General features: G+C 51.7%; 1 protein-coding gene across 1 annotated transcript in view; it reads left to right on the top strand.

Moving 5' to 3' along the window:
- The first annotated feature begins 3,800 nt into the window (after window positions 1-3,800).
- Atp2a1 (ATPase sarcoplasmic/endoplasmic reticulum Ca2+ transporting 1) overlaps window positions 3,801-14,032 on the top strand; it is an 18,213-nt gene continuing 7,981 nt past the window's right edge. Inside the window, exons 1-10 of the mRNA NM_058213.2 lie at window positions 3,801-4,082; window positions 4,376-4,393; window positions 4,731-4,813; window positions 6,201-6,305; window positions 7,569-7,707; window positions 9,295-9,375; window positions 10,083-10,168; window positions 10,308-10,605; window positions 10,985-11,151; window positions 13,892-13,980. Of these exons, the coding sequence (NP_478120.1) occupies window positions 3,965-4,082; window positions 4,376-4,393; window positions 4,731-4,813; window positions 6,201-6,305; window positions 7,569-7,707; window positions 9,295-9,375; window positions 10,083-10,168; window positions 10,308-10,605; window positions 10,985-11,151; window positions 13,892-13,980 (1,184 nt within the window). The 5' untranslated portion in view covers window positions 3,801-3,964. The remainder of the gene's footprint in view (window positions 4,083-4,375; window positions 4,394-4,730; window positions 4,814-6,200; window positions 6,306-7,568; window positions 7,708-9,294; window positions 9,376-10,082; window positions 10,169-10,307; window positions 10,606-10,984; window positions 11,152-13,891; window positions 13,981-14,032) is intronic.

The raw sequence follows: 14,032 nt of genomic DNA, 5'->3' as shown, positions 1-14,032 counted from the left end.
TGGCTGTGGCTGATGTTTGGAGTAGACCTGGGACAGACGGGTAGAACTGTCTCCTGAGCTCAGGCCAAAGAGCTGGCCTGGGTCCCATCCTTTTCATCTGTAGTCCCCTTGGTTTGCTGAGTGCTGCCGTGCAGAGCTCAGCAGTACTTTTGTGGGTTCCAGCATGTTCTGTTTTCAGGGTGATGGTATCTTTTAAAACAGTGTCTTATGTAACCAAAACTTACGATCCTCCTGCTTCAGCTGCCTGTGTGCTGAAGGGATTACACTGCCATGCCCTGCCAGTCTGTTCTTTTATTGGGACAGGACAGTGAAAGATGGGGTTTATGGTCACCAAAGGTTTTTGCTTCACTGAATTGTTTTGAGTGAAACTCTTACCCTGGGAATAAAGTAGGCAGAAGGAGCTGCTGAGAGCATGGGGCTGGGGAGATTAGCTGTAGCAGTGCAGTCTGCAGAGGGGCCGAGACCAGGCTAATTGACCCTTTGTCAGAGACAAGCTGGAGACTGGATGGCCGACTGACTGCACTGGCTGTTGGGTCCTGGTGCTGCCTCATTAGCATATGAACCTAAGGGAAGGCCTTCATCCTCTGAAACGTGAAGTTTCATCTTAGTTGGTGCTGCTGACGCGGTTTGGCCTAAATGTTTCTGTCTGAGTTTCATACACGTGTCTCAAGGCTTCCCTTGAAAGTCACAAGTTCCAGGTGCCTTGGTCCAGCTCCCACACATTACCCATCCCTACTACCTCCATTCTCTGAGGTATGAACTATTGGTTGGCACGAAGTGACCAATCACTACCACTACCACCAAACTCCCATTTTTAAGTACAGATCCTGTCCTGAACACATCTTTCTGCACTGCACCTATGTTCTCCAACGGGAGTGCCCTGGCTTCGTGGCTTAGGGGTGGGAGGTGTGTGTGAAGCAAGCAGGATCTGAAGACTCCCACCTACTGTGTTACCCCCCTTCCACCTTCCAGCGTCACTCTCCTCCCCTGGGAAAGTGGAACAGCCGATCCGTCCCTCAGCTTCTGCCCCACCTCCAGGAGGCCCTACCCACGCTCATGACCTTGCTATTCTGGGCCTGTGTCAGTTCTGTGGGGAGATGGACAGGAGACAGCTGAGCTCACAGGCTACCTAGGATGGGGGTTGACTGGGGGAAGCCTGCAGGCTCTTATTTTACATTATCCCTGGGGCTCCCTAAATCTTGGCCTTGACTAGGGATTGAATTGGCCCTGTTGTGGAGGTTGGGTGGAAGGCAGCTGGAGACCTGGGTGCTGCGTTCTCCAAGTGAGATTGTTAGAGACAGCCAATGGCCAGTGAGGCTGTAGCATCTCAGTGGGAAGGCCTGATCCTCTTCTAATCTCATGGCAACTGGTGCTCAGAGGCTCCCCTCCCCCCATGCCTTGCCACCTTCAGGGACTTGCCATTCTGAGGTGGGCAGAAAGATACCCCTAGACTACCCTGTCCTGGCTAGAAGAGCCCAGGAAAGAGACAATGAGATACCTGGTGCCTGAGTCTTTGTGAAACTCAGGAATGGGCCAGGCTTTGCTCTCGCACCTTTCACAGCCAGGCCTTTCCTCAGTCTCAGAACTCAGGAGCAAGAACACCTTTAATCTTGGTGGAGTGGGAAGTGGTCTGTAAAACTGCCCCATCTGCCCTTTCCCACCACAGGTCAAAAGGTGTCATCCTGAAGCTCTGAGCTGGTAGCTTTCTCTCTCCAGCCTTCATTTATCTCTCTGGGAAGCTGGGAGAGGTAACCTCAAAGAGCCTCTTTGGCAGGAGTGTCCTGTAAAGCCTGCGTCCTTTCCTCACTCAACTGCTTTGAAGCTGTGTCCCTACTCCCCCTCTCCATGTTTGGGCATTCCTGCTGCTGGAAGACTGTGCCCCTGTCACTCCTCCAGGTGCTGCTGGGGAGAGGCCAGCTAGGGCCTGAGCCACCATGGCTGCTGAGCCTGCCTCTGGCCCCAGATGGAGGGTCCCAAGCCAGGCAGAGATGCCTGTTTATGTGACCCCTACATTCTCACTCATTGTCTAAGCCCCTCCACCTCGGGTCACAGCAGGACTCTACCTCAAGGGAGGGGTTTGTGGGAACTGTGAAAAGAGGGTGGAAGGAACACCTTGTCCTCACTTCACCCCTCCCCCAAGTCTGGGCAGAAGGCAGGATGAATCTGAGGTTCAGCCTTTCACTTCTATCTGCCACCCATTGGCCAGCCCTCACCCTGACAAGCAGGGCTTCGTTTTGTTCTGAGGGCTCTGCTGCTTTATCATTCTGTCTGTGTGCTGAGCCCTTGTGTGGGACTTTTCAGGGAAACCGAAGCCTGGGTAAAGGTGGGACCTGTGTTCCAGGTGTGCTATGCTGCTGGCCCTCACTGACCTTTCAATCTCTAGTCCCACAGAAACTTCTCTGCCTCAGTTTCCTCCCTGCTTGTATCCTGGCCCACATACCCCGTCTGCTCCTCCAGCAGCTGCCTTGGTGGAAATCAAAAGATACCCCAATCGTGAAACGGGTGGGGAAGGGTGGCTCAGAGCAGCTGCTCTTCGGAGGAAGCTGACACCCAGGCCAGGCCTTCAGCAACAACTTGTGGCTTTGCACCCAGCCTCTGGGGCCCCGCCCACATGACTGCCACTGCCCGAACCCTGCTGTTTCTTTTCCCTCTTCTCCTCAGGCTTAGGAAGTCTGTGCTGTCTTTGCTGCTAACTCTGTCCTGTCCTCTTTCTTTATACCTATCTCCACCTTCCTCTCTCTGGAGCCTCTGCTTCATCTAGCTTCAGGGGTCCTGCCCTTGGTCCCTCACATGGGGCTGGCCCAGCTTCAGAGCATGCCTACCAGTCCTGATCCCCACTCCCTCTGTGGGCTGTTGCATCAGGGCCAGAGCTTCAGAGAACCCCACATCTCTGAGGGGTCACCATGAAGCCCTGGGGTTGAAGGCCAGTGTAGGGTGAGGAGATCCTTACTCCCCTGCCCCACCCTGAAACACTCATCCCTCCCCCTCTGCCATCAGCACATTCTGTAGCCTCTTGGGTTACCTGGCTGCCTGGGTGTCCCATTTTCTTCGGGGGGGATTCCCTGCCAGTTTCATGGGGGAGCTAAAGGCTGTGTTCCCAGAGGCTGAGCTAAAGCGGTAGTGGTGGGGGGAGTTCAGGAGAGACAGACAGTCCTGGCTTTGCTTACCAGGGCCTGGACACTAAATCCCTTGTTGATGGCTGCAGCAACCCCTCCCTAGGGTAAGGTTACCATCTGCACTGTCCCCTTGACCAGCTCCCTTCCCTAATTCCCTGTGTCTCTCTAGAGCTACTTCCTCTGTCCCCAAAGATGCTCTCCCCTTTACTTTGACCCCCCAAAGGCTTGGAATACTTCTTCTGTTAACTGAACATACTAGGCAGGGGAGGAGACTGTGACAGTGGAAAGGGGTTCAGGATGTCAAGATAAGGCTAAGGAGTGATGAGGCCTAAGGGCCAAGAGGGCTTACGGAAAGAGCTGCTCAGGGTGAGCTTGGAACGGAGCATTTAGTGTAATTGGGGAAGTTGAGGCAACTGGGGGTGGGGTCAGCAGCAGATAATAGAAAGTGACTTTACTCCCCCTCCCCTCTGGGGCCAGGGCCACCTTTGCGTCCCTTATGAGTGACACCTCAGGCTGCAGCCCCACTGTTCCTCTCTGTCAGCAGAAACCTCTCTCTCTCTTGACCCCTCCTGCTGGGGTCTCAGCCAGCCAATCCCTGACCTGGGGGAAGGGGGAGCCTGCCCCCCCACTCCCTCATAAGGACCAGCTGGGGGCTGGGGGGGTGGCCGGCTGCACAAGTAGGACTGGGGTCAGAACTTCGTGGAAAGGAGAAGAATCTGGGGGGGCAAGCAAGAAAAAGGAAGGAGCCCAGGTTAACAGGCAGGTGGATACACTGAAGAAGTCCCCCCACAAGTGAGAGGCCCCTAAGAAGGAATACATCACCCCCTGGCCCCCAAGAAGGGAGCAGAATGGAGGCCGCACACTCCAAGTCCACAGAGGAATGTTTGTCCTATTTTGGGGTGAGCGAGACCACAGGCCTTACCCCAGACCAAGTTAAGCGGCATCTGGAAAAATACGGCCCCAATGGTAAGTATCCCTCAGAGGAGAAGCTGGTATGGCTGCCTTCCTACCCCTACCAGTGGGAGCTGCTTCTTCCGGGTGTGTACGATCAAGTAGGGCAGTGGTCTGTTTTCCTGTAGGAGGAGGAGGATACTAAAGAAAAGTTCTAAAATCTGGAGTTTGGGGAGGTTCAATGTGACCTTGAGCCTCATGGGATGCCCTTTTGATTCCCTTATGTTAACCACAGAGTTTGGGGTGCTGGGGGACATGAAGCTGGGCCCCCACTGAATTTGTTCTTTTCTTCTTTTTTCCCTGGGTAGAGCTCCCTGCTGAGGAAGGTAAGTTACCCGGGGCCCTCCTGTGTGCCTCATTCCCAACTCCCTGCCTTCTCCTTACTGAGACCCATAGCCTTTACCCAAACGACAGAGGCCCTTTCTCAAAATTTAGTGTCAAAAGTCTCCAGACACTTTCCCTGAGGCCTCCTGCCCTGGAACAGTTGCCACAGATTTGAAGAGCCTTTTTGGCTGTTTCATCCCTTTCTCTCATGCCAAGCTGGGCTGCCCATCAACTTAGAGGACCAGGGCACTCTAGACTCTGGGCCCCAGCCCATCCAGAGCTGCAGACACTCATCGTTTGGACCTTAACCCCTGGAACTCCTCTTCTTGCCTCTCCCAGGCAAGTCTCTGTGGGAGTTGGTGGTAGAGCAGTTCGAAGACCTGCTGGTGCGGATTCTCCTCCTGGCTGCCTGCATTTCCTTTGTGAGTACTGTCTGAAGAATGACACGAGGCTTGGGGTCTGCCTGTGGCTCTTACCATCCTGGATGCCCTGGTCCAAACCCTAAACACCCTGTTTTCCACGCTGGAGCTGGGGGTGGGGTGCTGATTTGCTTCCTCCCCAGCAGAGAGGTTTTATTTTAAGCCTTGAGAGTGTTCTCAGCCAAAACACTGAAGCTAAGCCACCCTCCCAGCTTCAAGGGCTTCAAGAGCTCAGGTTACCCCCCCTAAGCATAGGGCTCCGGCTTCAATAAGGGCTGCCATGTCTACTGTGGGGCCATCATCACTCCCTGCCTGTCCTGGTTGCTCCCTACTCTGCTTCATCAATCCTGCCCTGCCCTCTCCAGCTTGTGATGCTGATTGACTAAAAAAAGAAAGACCTGCTTAGAGGAGTGGAGAATGTGCTTTGGTACAAGGGCGACTGCCAGTGTGGTCTCCAGACCTTCTAACCTTCCACACCCCACCCCTCAACTGTCTCCAGGCTCTACCACATCCTACTTCCATTAGGCCTGGAGCTTCGTGCCTACTTCTCTTTATCCAGCCTTATTCATCCTTACCTCTTGGTGTCTCCCGTTCCCTCAGAGCCTCAGGCTACCCCATCCCCTTGTTTCAGCTCCAGTATTCATAGCCCACGCTGCTGGCTGCTTGTCACCCTTCATTCCAGCAGTCCATCTTGCATTTTAGAAGTTCTTTAGCATCCTAGTTGGAAAATAAGACCTAGGAGAGAAAACAAAAACAAGAACCAAACAAACAAACAAAACCAATACTGTGTAGGCCCCGTGCGCTCCTGGGCCTAAGCTGGCAGAGCTCCCTTCTCTCTCCTCAGATTTGCTCCTTGACATTTGCCTGTGGCTGCTGTCTGGCAGTCGTAACAGCTGGGGTGGGGTGGGTGCAGGAGGCCTGTAACCCTACCTCCCTCCTGTTCTCTCATGAAATCGGAGCTTCCATGCCTTGGTGGTAAGGGAGGGCTGTGGGTGGGCTGGGCCCTTCCAGAACCGTAGGGATTTTCCTATTGGGCTTGGGTCCTGTGGGATGGTTGTGGCTGTAGGGTTGGTTGACCCTGGGTGTCCCCAGAGGTTTGCTTACAAGCCAACAATTTGCTCAGGGAAACCCGAAAGCTGTCCCAGGTAATCCCCAAGTGTGTGTGGCTGCATCACCAATCTGCACAAAATCACAAGGATGGCTGGGTCTGTGTGCTTGGGGCCCTGTGGCAAAGGGAAGAGCCTCATGTTTAAGTGGGGCTTCAGCATGCCACAGGCCCCTTAGCTCTTGTCCACCATCTGACTTCTGCAGCCACCTTCAAAAACCTTCCAATTCCTTTTGTCATTTAGGGGCTTTGTTATCATCCGTTTATTCTCCCTCCCCCTCTCAGGTGCTGGCCTGGTTTGAGGAAGGTGAGGAAACTGTCACTGCCTTTGTGGAGCCTTTTGTCATTCTCTTGATCCTCATTGCCAACGCCATTGTGGGGGTTTGGCAGGTTAGTTTTGACCCCTCCTCCCACCTCCTGTCTCAACACTGAGCAAGGGGCCACATTTCCTTCCAGCCTCCTCCAATATTCCCCTGGCCTTGCCCACTCTTCTGGTCTTCTCATCCTGCTTGGGAATGGTAGAGGGTGTTGGAAAGAGCCGAGGGATCATTTGCTTACATGTGACCACGTCCCTAAGCCTGTTTCCTCACTTGTGAAACAAGGCTAGTAAGCTAAGGGTAGTGGCACAGCCCTGCAGCACCCCAGAGGCAGAGGCAGGGGTCTCTTTACTTCTAGGCTAGCGGGGACTACAGTGTGAAGCTAGGCAAGGTGGGCACACACTTATAACCCCAGTACAAAGAGAAAGGAAAGGGCAAAGTCAGATGTGGTGGCACACACCCTCAATCCCACAATTGCAGGGGCAGAGGCAGGCAGATCTCTGTGAATTTGAGGCTCACCTGGTCTACAAAGAGGGTTCCAGGTCAGGCAGGGCTGTATAATGAGCCCCTGACTTAAAAGGAAGAAAGGAAGGAAGGAAGGAAGGAAGGGAGGGGGAGGGAGGAAGGAAAGAAGGGAGGGAAGAAGGAAGGGAGGGAGGAAGGAAGGAAGGAAGGAAGGAAGGAAGGAAGGAAGAAAAGAAGAAGGAAAGAGGGGTTGGGGATTTAGCTTAGTGGTAGAGCGCTTGCCTAGGAAGCGCAAGGCCCTGGGTTCGGTCCCCAGCTCCGTAAAAAAAAAAAAAAAAGAACCAAAAAAAAAAAAAAAGGAAAGAAAGAAAGGAAGAAAGAAAGGAAGGAAGGAAGAAAGGAAGAAAGAGAAAAGGAAGAAACAGGACTCATAAAACCGTGTTCTTCAGGCTTGATGCAATTAAAAAAGAACTGGAAGTTCATGGCACATGGTAGGCACTCTGTAAATTACTGGTTGATTTCCATTTCCACTCACATGACCACTTTGCTTGTCTCTTGCTTTCTGTTTTGTTCGTTGTGTTTTTCTTTTTAAAATTCCGTTCGTTTCAGCCCAAACCCCTCTCACTTGTTTTTAGCCACCATGACATTTCCTACAACAAACACACTCCTGCTCTCTGTGGGTTCTGTCCACCCCTCCTGTAACCGGACCTGCCTAAGCCAGTCTTTTCTCCAATATCCCTATTTCTGCTAGGACCCCAATCCTTCTTCCTCCATCTGTCTGTCCCTCACCTTTCCTGCATGTACACAGACCAGTCTCTTGCTATTTCAGGACCTTCTTTCTGACTCTGATCTTGTCTGCTCTCCTCCTCAGGAACGGAATGCAGAGAATGCCATCGAGGCGCTGAAGGAATATGAACCCGAGATGGGGAAGGTCTATCGGGCTGACCGAAAGTCAGTGCAAAGGATCAAGGCTCGGGACATCGTCCCTGGGGACATTGTGGAGGTGGCTGGTGAGTGCTGGTATGGATGGTCCAGAAAGGCAGGCCTGTCAGAGGACCTGTCAGCCCTACTCTTGCTGTCTATGAGGATGGTGCTTTGCTTCTCCTTCCCAGACTCCTCAGGGGTCACTCCAGGACACGCAGGCCACAGCACCCCTCCCCACTAGAGTCTCAATAGGAACAGCTAGTCCTTTCCCTGAGGCAGCAGACAGACCCCTGTCCCCCCTCCCCTCAACCAACACTTGCAAGCAACAGGTGGAAGCCAGTCCCTGCCAATGTCCCCATCTCCACCCCTTCCTGGGCCTGGCTCTCCTCTCCTTCCACCCACCAGTGGTAAGCTTTCAGTCTTGACCCCTAGTGTCCTTGAGGCCTCTCAAAGGGGAAGGAATGAGAGTAGAAGGGAGTGAGGTGGGGGTGGGGGTGGATGACTACCCCAACCACCATGTAAGGGTAACTCCTAGTTCTCTCCGGGCTAGGAGCACGGGACCTATGAGGAGGGCGCTCAAGGAGGGCCCTGCCCCCTCAGGGACACTTAATGCCGCTCAGGGAGGGGTGAGGCTGGGTAGCTAAGATTACTAGGATTCTGCCCCCCTCAGCGCTTTTTATATTTGCCCTGAGTAGGACTTTCCACCTCTCTTGGTCCCTAGCTTAGTGAATGTGTATTTCTAAGCTTCTGTCCCTCATGCTGTGTCACCTTCTATACCATGTCAACACCAGGAGAAGCACAGGGTGGAAAGCTGGTGGGCTGAAGACCCCTCAGCTCCATTACAGGGCAGTTCTGCTGTGGTGACAGTTTGGAGTCAGTGCCATGAATGTCTAAAAATACCACCTGGGCTTCAGTGACGAGTGTGTCAGTCTAACTCCATTGCTGACCTCCTCCCTCCTCCTGCTTCCTTTGGCACTGGAGGAGGGACCTTAGAAACCAAGAGAAAGGAAAGCAAGTGAACTTTGCCCCAGTTCCACCCATGGGACTAAGGTGGCTTTAGGCAGAGACCTGAGGAGGGGTGCATGTCCCCCAAAAGGTCTCTAAATCTGTCAGAGTGTCCTCCTCAAGCACCTCCCAAGGTGGGGCTTTCAGAGTCTGGCTTCCCAGTCCCTGTCTGTGAAGCCCTGAATTGCTGTCGGGAATGCTACCTCCACTCGTCCCTCCCTCTGTGCGCTCTGCAGCTTCAGGCACCGGTCATCCTCACTTGGCCTGGATTTTCTCAGCCTCACTCTCTGATCCTCTGAGTTACCCTCATCATTGTGTTTCCTTCTTTACCTTTCTCTGGCTTCTCTTTCCCAGTTTGAGCTGACTTGTCCCTAATGGCCCTTTCGGCTAATGAGATTACATTTAGTGAGCACACACGACACACCAGGAATTCTGGGGCTTCCTTCACAGGCTCACAGCTGGTGGGGAGACAGGCGTTTAATGGCGGACCATGGGATAGTATCATCTAGGGCAGGGGTAGAGCAGGATGGGAAATCTTGGGCTGGAGGCCTATGCAAGGCAGGGCTGGATGCTTGCTGTAGGAACGAAAGGGCAGATGAAGGGGAGGAGACAGAGGTTGTGGTGAAAGTAAGCTCTGCTCCCAGCTGAACTCACTCCTCTCTCTCCAGTTGGGGACAAAGTCCCTGCAGACATCCGAATCCTCTCCATCAAATCCACCACCCTCCGGGTCGACCAGTCCATCCTGACAGGTAGGCTGGCTCCGTGGGAGAGCATAATGAGAGAGGGGCTAGGTAGACAGAGAACAGATCTTGGTTGGATGAAAGAGGGCATCCTGCAGTAGGACCGCTTTCTGGTTCTATGGTAGCATTATCAGTGTGGGGTGGGCTTCATCCTGTCACAGGGGCATGGGAGAGGAGGTTTGACTACACTCCATGTAGCCTTTGCCCTACACCTTGTATACTGACCTAGGAGTGCAACCCTGCCACAAATTGCCTTATCTTCTCCAATGTCCCAGAGAAAAGCCCTCAAATGAGGGATTCTGGGATACAATGTGGACTTTGGATACACTTTAAACTCTGGGAGGAAAACAGTGCAAACTGAGCCCACAGCGGGAGGATCTGAGCCGTCGTCCTTGGTGGGGAGAGCACAAGGGTAGTAAGGACTTCTGTTTCCCAGGAACGTGCTATGGGGTAGACGGGTACTCCACACACACTGCTTATTTGGTTCCCACCAGGCCCTGGGGAGCAAATGGAAGTCAAGTTATCAAAACTCCGCAGCGCGCTGGGCTTGCTCAGTGTCTTTTAACTCTAAGGCAATGGACTTCCTACTTGTCCCAAGCACCTTCCTCCAGAGGCAAGACCTCTCCTGGAGAGCTTGCTTGCTGATTGGGAGGGGTCAGGATGTTAAGGAGAGGCGCACAGCAACACCCGAAAACTCTTTGGCCCTTTCTCCACAGGAGAGTCTGTATCTGTCATCAAGCACACAGACCCTGTCCCTGATCCCCGAGCTGTCAACCAGGACAAGAAGAACATGCTCTTCTCGGTAAGCAGTCATATACTCGGCCAGAGGACCTGGGTGTAGGAGGGAGTCATAGCAGAGGAAGAGGAAATGAGGCTCCTAACCTGTGGCAATGGGGACCATCTTTTGCCCGACTTAACCCTTCCTTCCCTTCCCTTCCCAGGGTACCAACATTGCAGCCGGCAAGGCCGTAGGCATCGTGGCCACCACTGGTGTGAGTACTGAGATTGGCAAGATCCGAGACCAAATGGCTGCCACTGAGCAGGACAAGACCCCGCTTCAGCAGAAGCTTGATGAGTTTGGGGAACAGCTGTCCAAGGTCATCTCTCTCATCTGTGTGGCTGTCTGGCTTATCAACATTGGTCACTTCAACGACCCTGTCCATGGGGGCTCCTGGTTCCGGGGGGCCATTTACTACTTCAAGATTGCTGTAGCCTTGGCTGTGGCAGCCATCCCAGAAGGTAAGCAGTCATTCCTTGCTCATCTGCTATCTCACCACAAAGAGTATTTCCAGATAAAATAACTATGATGGGGCCCATGAACAAAAACTTGATAGCGGTTGAAGAGATGGCTCAGCGGTTAAGAACACTGCTCTTCCAGAGGTTCTGAGTTCAATTCTCAGCAACCACATGGTGGCTCACAGCCATCTGTAATGGGATCTGATGCCCTCTTCTGGAGTGTCTGAATACAGTGACAGTGTATGTACATACAACAAATAAATAAATAAAAAATAAAAAAATTTAAAAAAAAGACCTGGTAGCTCTGGTGGCTGTTACATAGCAGCCATAGTAGGCCTTGCTCCTCCTGCTTTGTTCACTCACGATATCTCTGTCCCTATAGGGCTTCCTGCTGTCATCACCACCTGCTTGGCCTTGGGTACCCGCCGGATGGCAAAGAAGAACGCCATCGTGAGGAGTTTGCCCTCTGTGGAGACCCTGGGCTGTACCTCTGTCATCTGTTCTGACAAAACAGGGACCCTCACCACCAACCAGATGTCAGTTTGCAAGGTCAGGAGAAGCATAGGCCGTATGACAGATTGGAGCCTTCCTGGGGGTTACATGTGCCCTCTCAAGATGGGCTTCTTAGCATGACCTGGGAGATGTCAGAGGGTAGATTAAGTGCCACCCTTTGATCAGGGGAAGAGCTGTATTAGTTTGCCTTCTGTTCCTTTTCTAAAACTCTGAAACCAACTTGGGGGAGTTGAGGGTTTATTTGGCTCACAAGTCCCCATCACAGACCGTCATTTAGGGAAGTCAGGGCAGAAACTCGGGTAGGAGCAGAGACAGGAACCATGGAGGAACGATGTCCACTGGGTTGTTCTTTGTGGCTATGATAAACACCATGACTAAAAGCAGCTTTGGGAGGAGAGGGTTTATTTCTTATAGCTTATGGTCTATCATTGAGGAAAGTCGAGGCAGGAACTCAAGCTAAGAGCTCGAAGCAGATACTGTGGAGGGGCAGGGAGCAGTGCTTACTGGCTTGCTTAGCCTGCGTCCTTAATACACCCCAGGAACCCTGCCTGGGGAGGCCCTGCCCACAGTGGTCTGAGCCCTTTCACATCAGTCATTAATGTCCCTATAGGCCAATCTGATGGAGACAATTCCTCAGTTGAGTCTCCTCTTCTCAGGTGACTCTGATTTGTGTCAGGCTGATACAAACAAACAAATCCCTCCCCCCCAAACCCAAAAAACCCAAGCACAACAGCATGGTCCCTTGGCCGAGTGTCTCTCTGATCTTCACACCAGCCCATTCAGGGATATTCTCTTTAACCTTAGTTTTCAGGAAAGTAAACTGAGGTTTAGGGAGATTTAGGGGTCCACCAAAAGATATCAAGTTTATAAATAGCAGAGCCACACATTGCATGCCTGGAATTCCTGTTCTCAGGAGGTGACGGCAGGAGCATTGTGCCTGTGGCCTGCCCTGCATGCGTATTTAAAGGTCAGCCAGAGCTTGCCTCATGTATCTGGAGTCCCAAGTACTTGGGAGATTGGGGTACATGGATCACTTACATTGATGAGTTCAATGTAATGTTGCCTAGCAACAGTGAGATTTTTTTTTTGGTCTGGGGGGTGGGAGGGCAGCAGAATTGAGTTCCAAGACCAAGTATGTGTGGCTCTAACTTCTTGTAACTTCTGTCTGTGCAGCCAGCATACCCCCTACCCGCAGTGGCCACCACACGACAGGGCCAGCAAGTCTGACCATGCTAGTTCTGAACAGCATTTCTTTACAAAATTTAAAAACCTTTATTTATTTTATTTTAATTATTAATTTTTTTGTTCACTTGTTTTTTGTTTATTTTTGTTTTTCTAGACAGGGCTTGTCTGTGTGGCCCTGACTGTCCTGGAACTCACTCTGTAGACCAGGTTAGCCTTGAACTTAGAGATCTGCCTGCCTTTGACTCCCAAGTGATGGGATTAAAGGTGTGTGCCACCACTGCCTGGACTTATTTATTTATTTATTTATTTAAGAGCGAGTGTGTGTGCATCCATTCTCTTCTTTCACCATGAGGGAAGGAAATGATACACATCAGGGGAAAAAAGAGAGAAATTTGACTTTTTTTTTGTCATATAAGAATATCCTCCCTCCCTCTTTCCCTGTCTTTCCATGATAAGGTAGTATGCAGCCCAGGATGAGGCTGGCATTGAACTCCTAATTCTCTTGCCTCCATTTCTCAAGAGCTGGGATTGCTGGCCTATGCTACTATGTTGGGCTTCAAGGGCTCTTTTAGGTGTTGTCCATCGATGCCTCTTTCCCTGCTCTAAACAGAGTTCTGTGGAATAAAATGGCTTTTCTGTAGGGCTGAGGCTTTAGTTCAGTGGTAGAGTGCTAGCCTAGTATGCACGAGATCCTCTGTTCTAGCCCCAGCATTACAGAAATGAATGGATGGATGAATGAATGAATGCCTGGTGTAAGTAATCATGCCTGACACAGGAGAACTGCCAGGAGTTTAAGGCCAGTCTTGTAAGTTCCAGGAGAGACCCTGTTTCAAAAAGTAAATGAACAAAAATAAGGAAGTAGATAAAATATTTAAGAGGTGAAGACCAAAGAGTTTCTAGTGGGATGGAGGTGAAGTGGACAGTGTGGGCGGAAGGAGTTGCTAGCCTGAACATCATGTCCTCCACTTCTCTAACACATAGGCTTCATGGCCAGACACAGGCTTGTGGGACGTGGCTCTTGTCCTCCTATAAAAATAAGTTAAGGCACAATGTCATAGCAAAAGAACCCGCACTTTTAGCTCTTCCTGCAGGAAGTCCTGACCCCGTGTCGATGGTGGCGAGAGCAGTAAATTGAGCTGCTGCTCCCAGGTGCACTTGGCCCCAGTTCCACCACACCAGTTAAGCAAATCTGTGGACTGACCTGAGGAAGGTCTAGCATAGTAGCCACAGGAACTGTGGTGTTGTTTTATTTTGTTGAGACAATGTTTCTCCATGCATTCCTCAATGTCCTGGATCTAGCTCTGTAGACCAAGCTGGCCTAGACTCAGAGGTCCACCTACCTTTGTCTCCCAAGAGCTGGGACTAAAGCCTTGCACCACCACCAGCCAGTTCAGTAGCGTTTTTTTAAAAGGCAGCTGATGAAGAGCATGAAGAATTATTGCAATACAAGAAGTGACAGGGAACAGTACAGAGAGGTCAAGGAGAAAGGAATTGGGGGGAAATGCTTGGAGAGTTGCTTAGTCTGGACTTAGGGGTGCCTATGCTCAGGGGTGGGGATGTGGAATATTTGTGTGGTCCCTCTCCCCTGCAGATGTTCATCATTGACAAAGTGGATGGGGATATCTGCTCACTGAACGAGTTCTCCATCACTGGCTCTACTTATGCTCCTGAGGGAGAAGTGTAAGTCATCCAGGAGTTTCCTTAGTACTGTGTGCATACCCCCACCCCCATG

Source organism: Rattus norvegicus, chromosome 1, assembly GCF_036323735.1.
Source record: "Rattus norvegicus strain BN/NHsdMcwi chromosome 1, GRCr8, whole genome shotgun sequence".
Lineage (NCBI taxonomy): Eukaryota > Metazoa > Chordata > Mammalia > Rodentia > Muridae > Rattus > Rattus norvegicus.
Note: the sequence above shows the minus strand (reverse complement) of the source record. Positions and strands in the feature narration are given on the sequence as shown.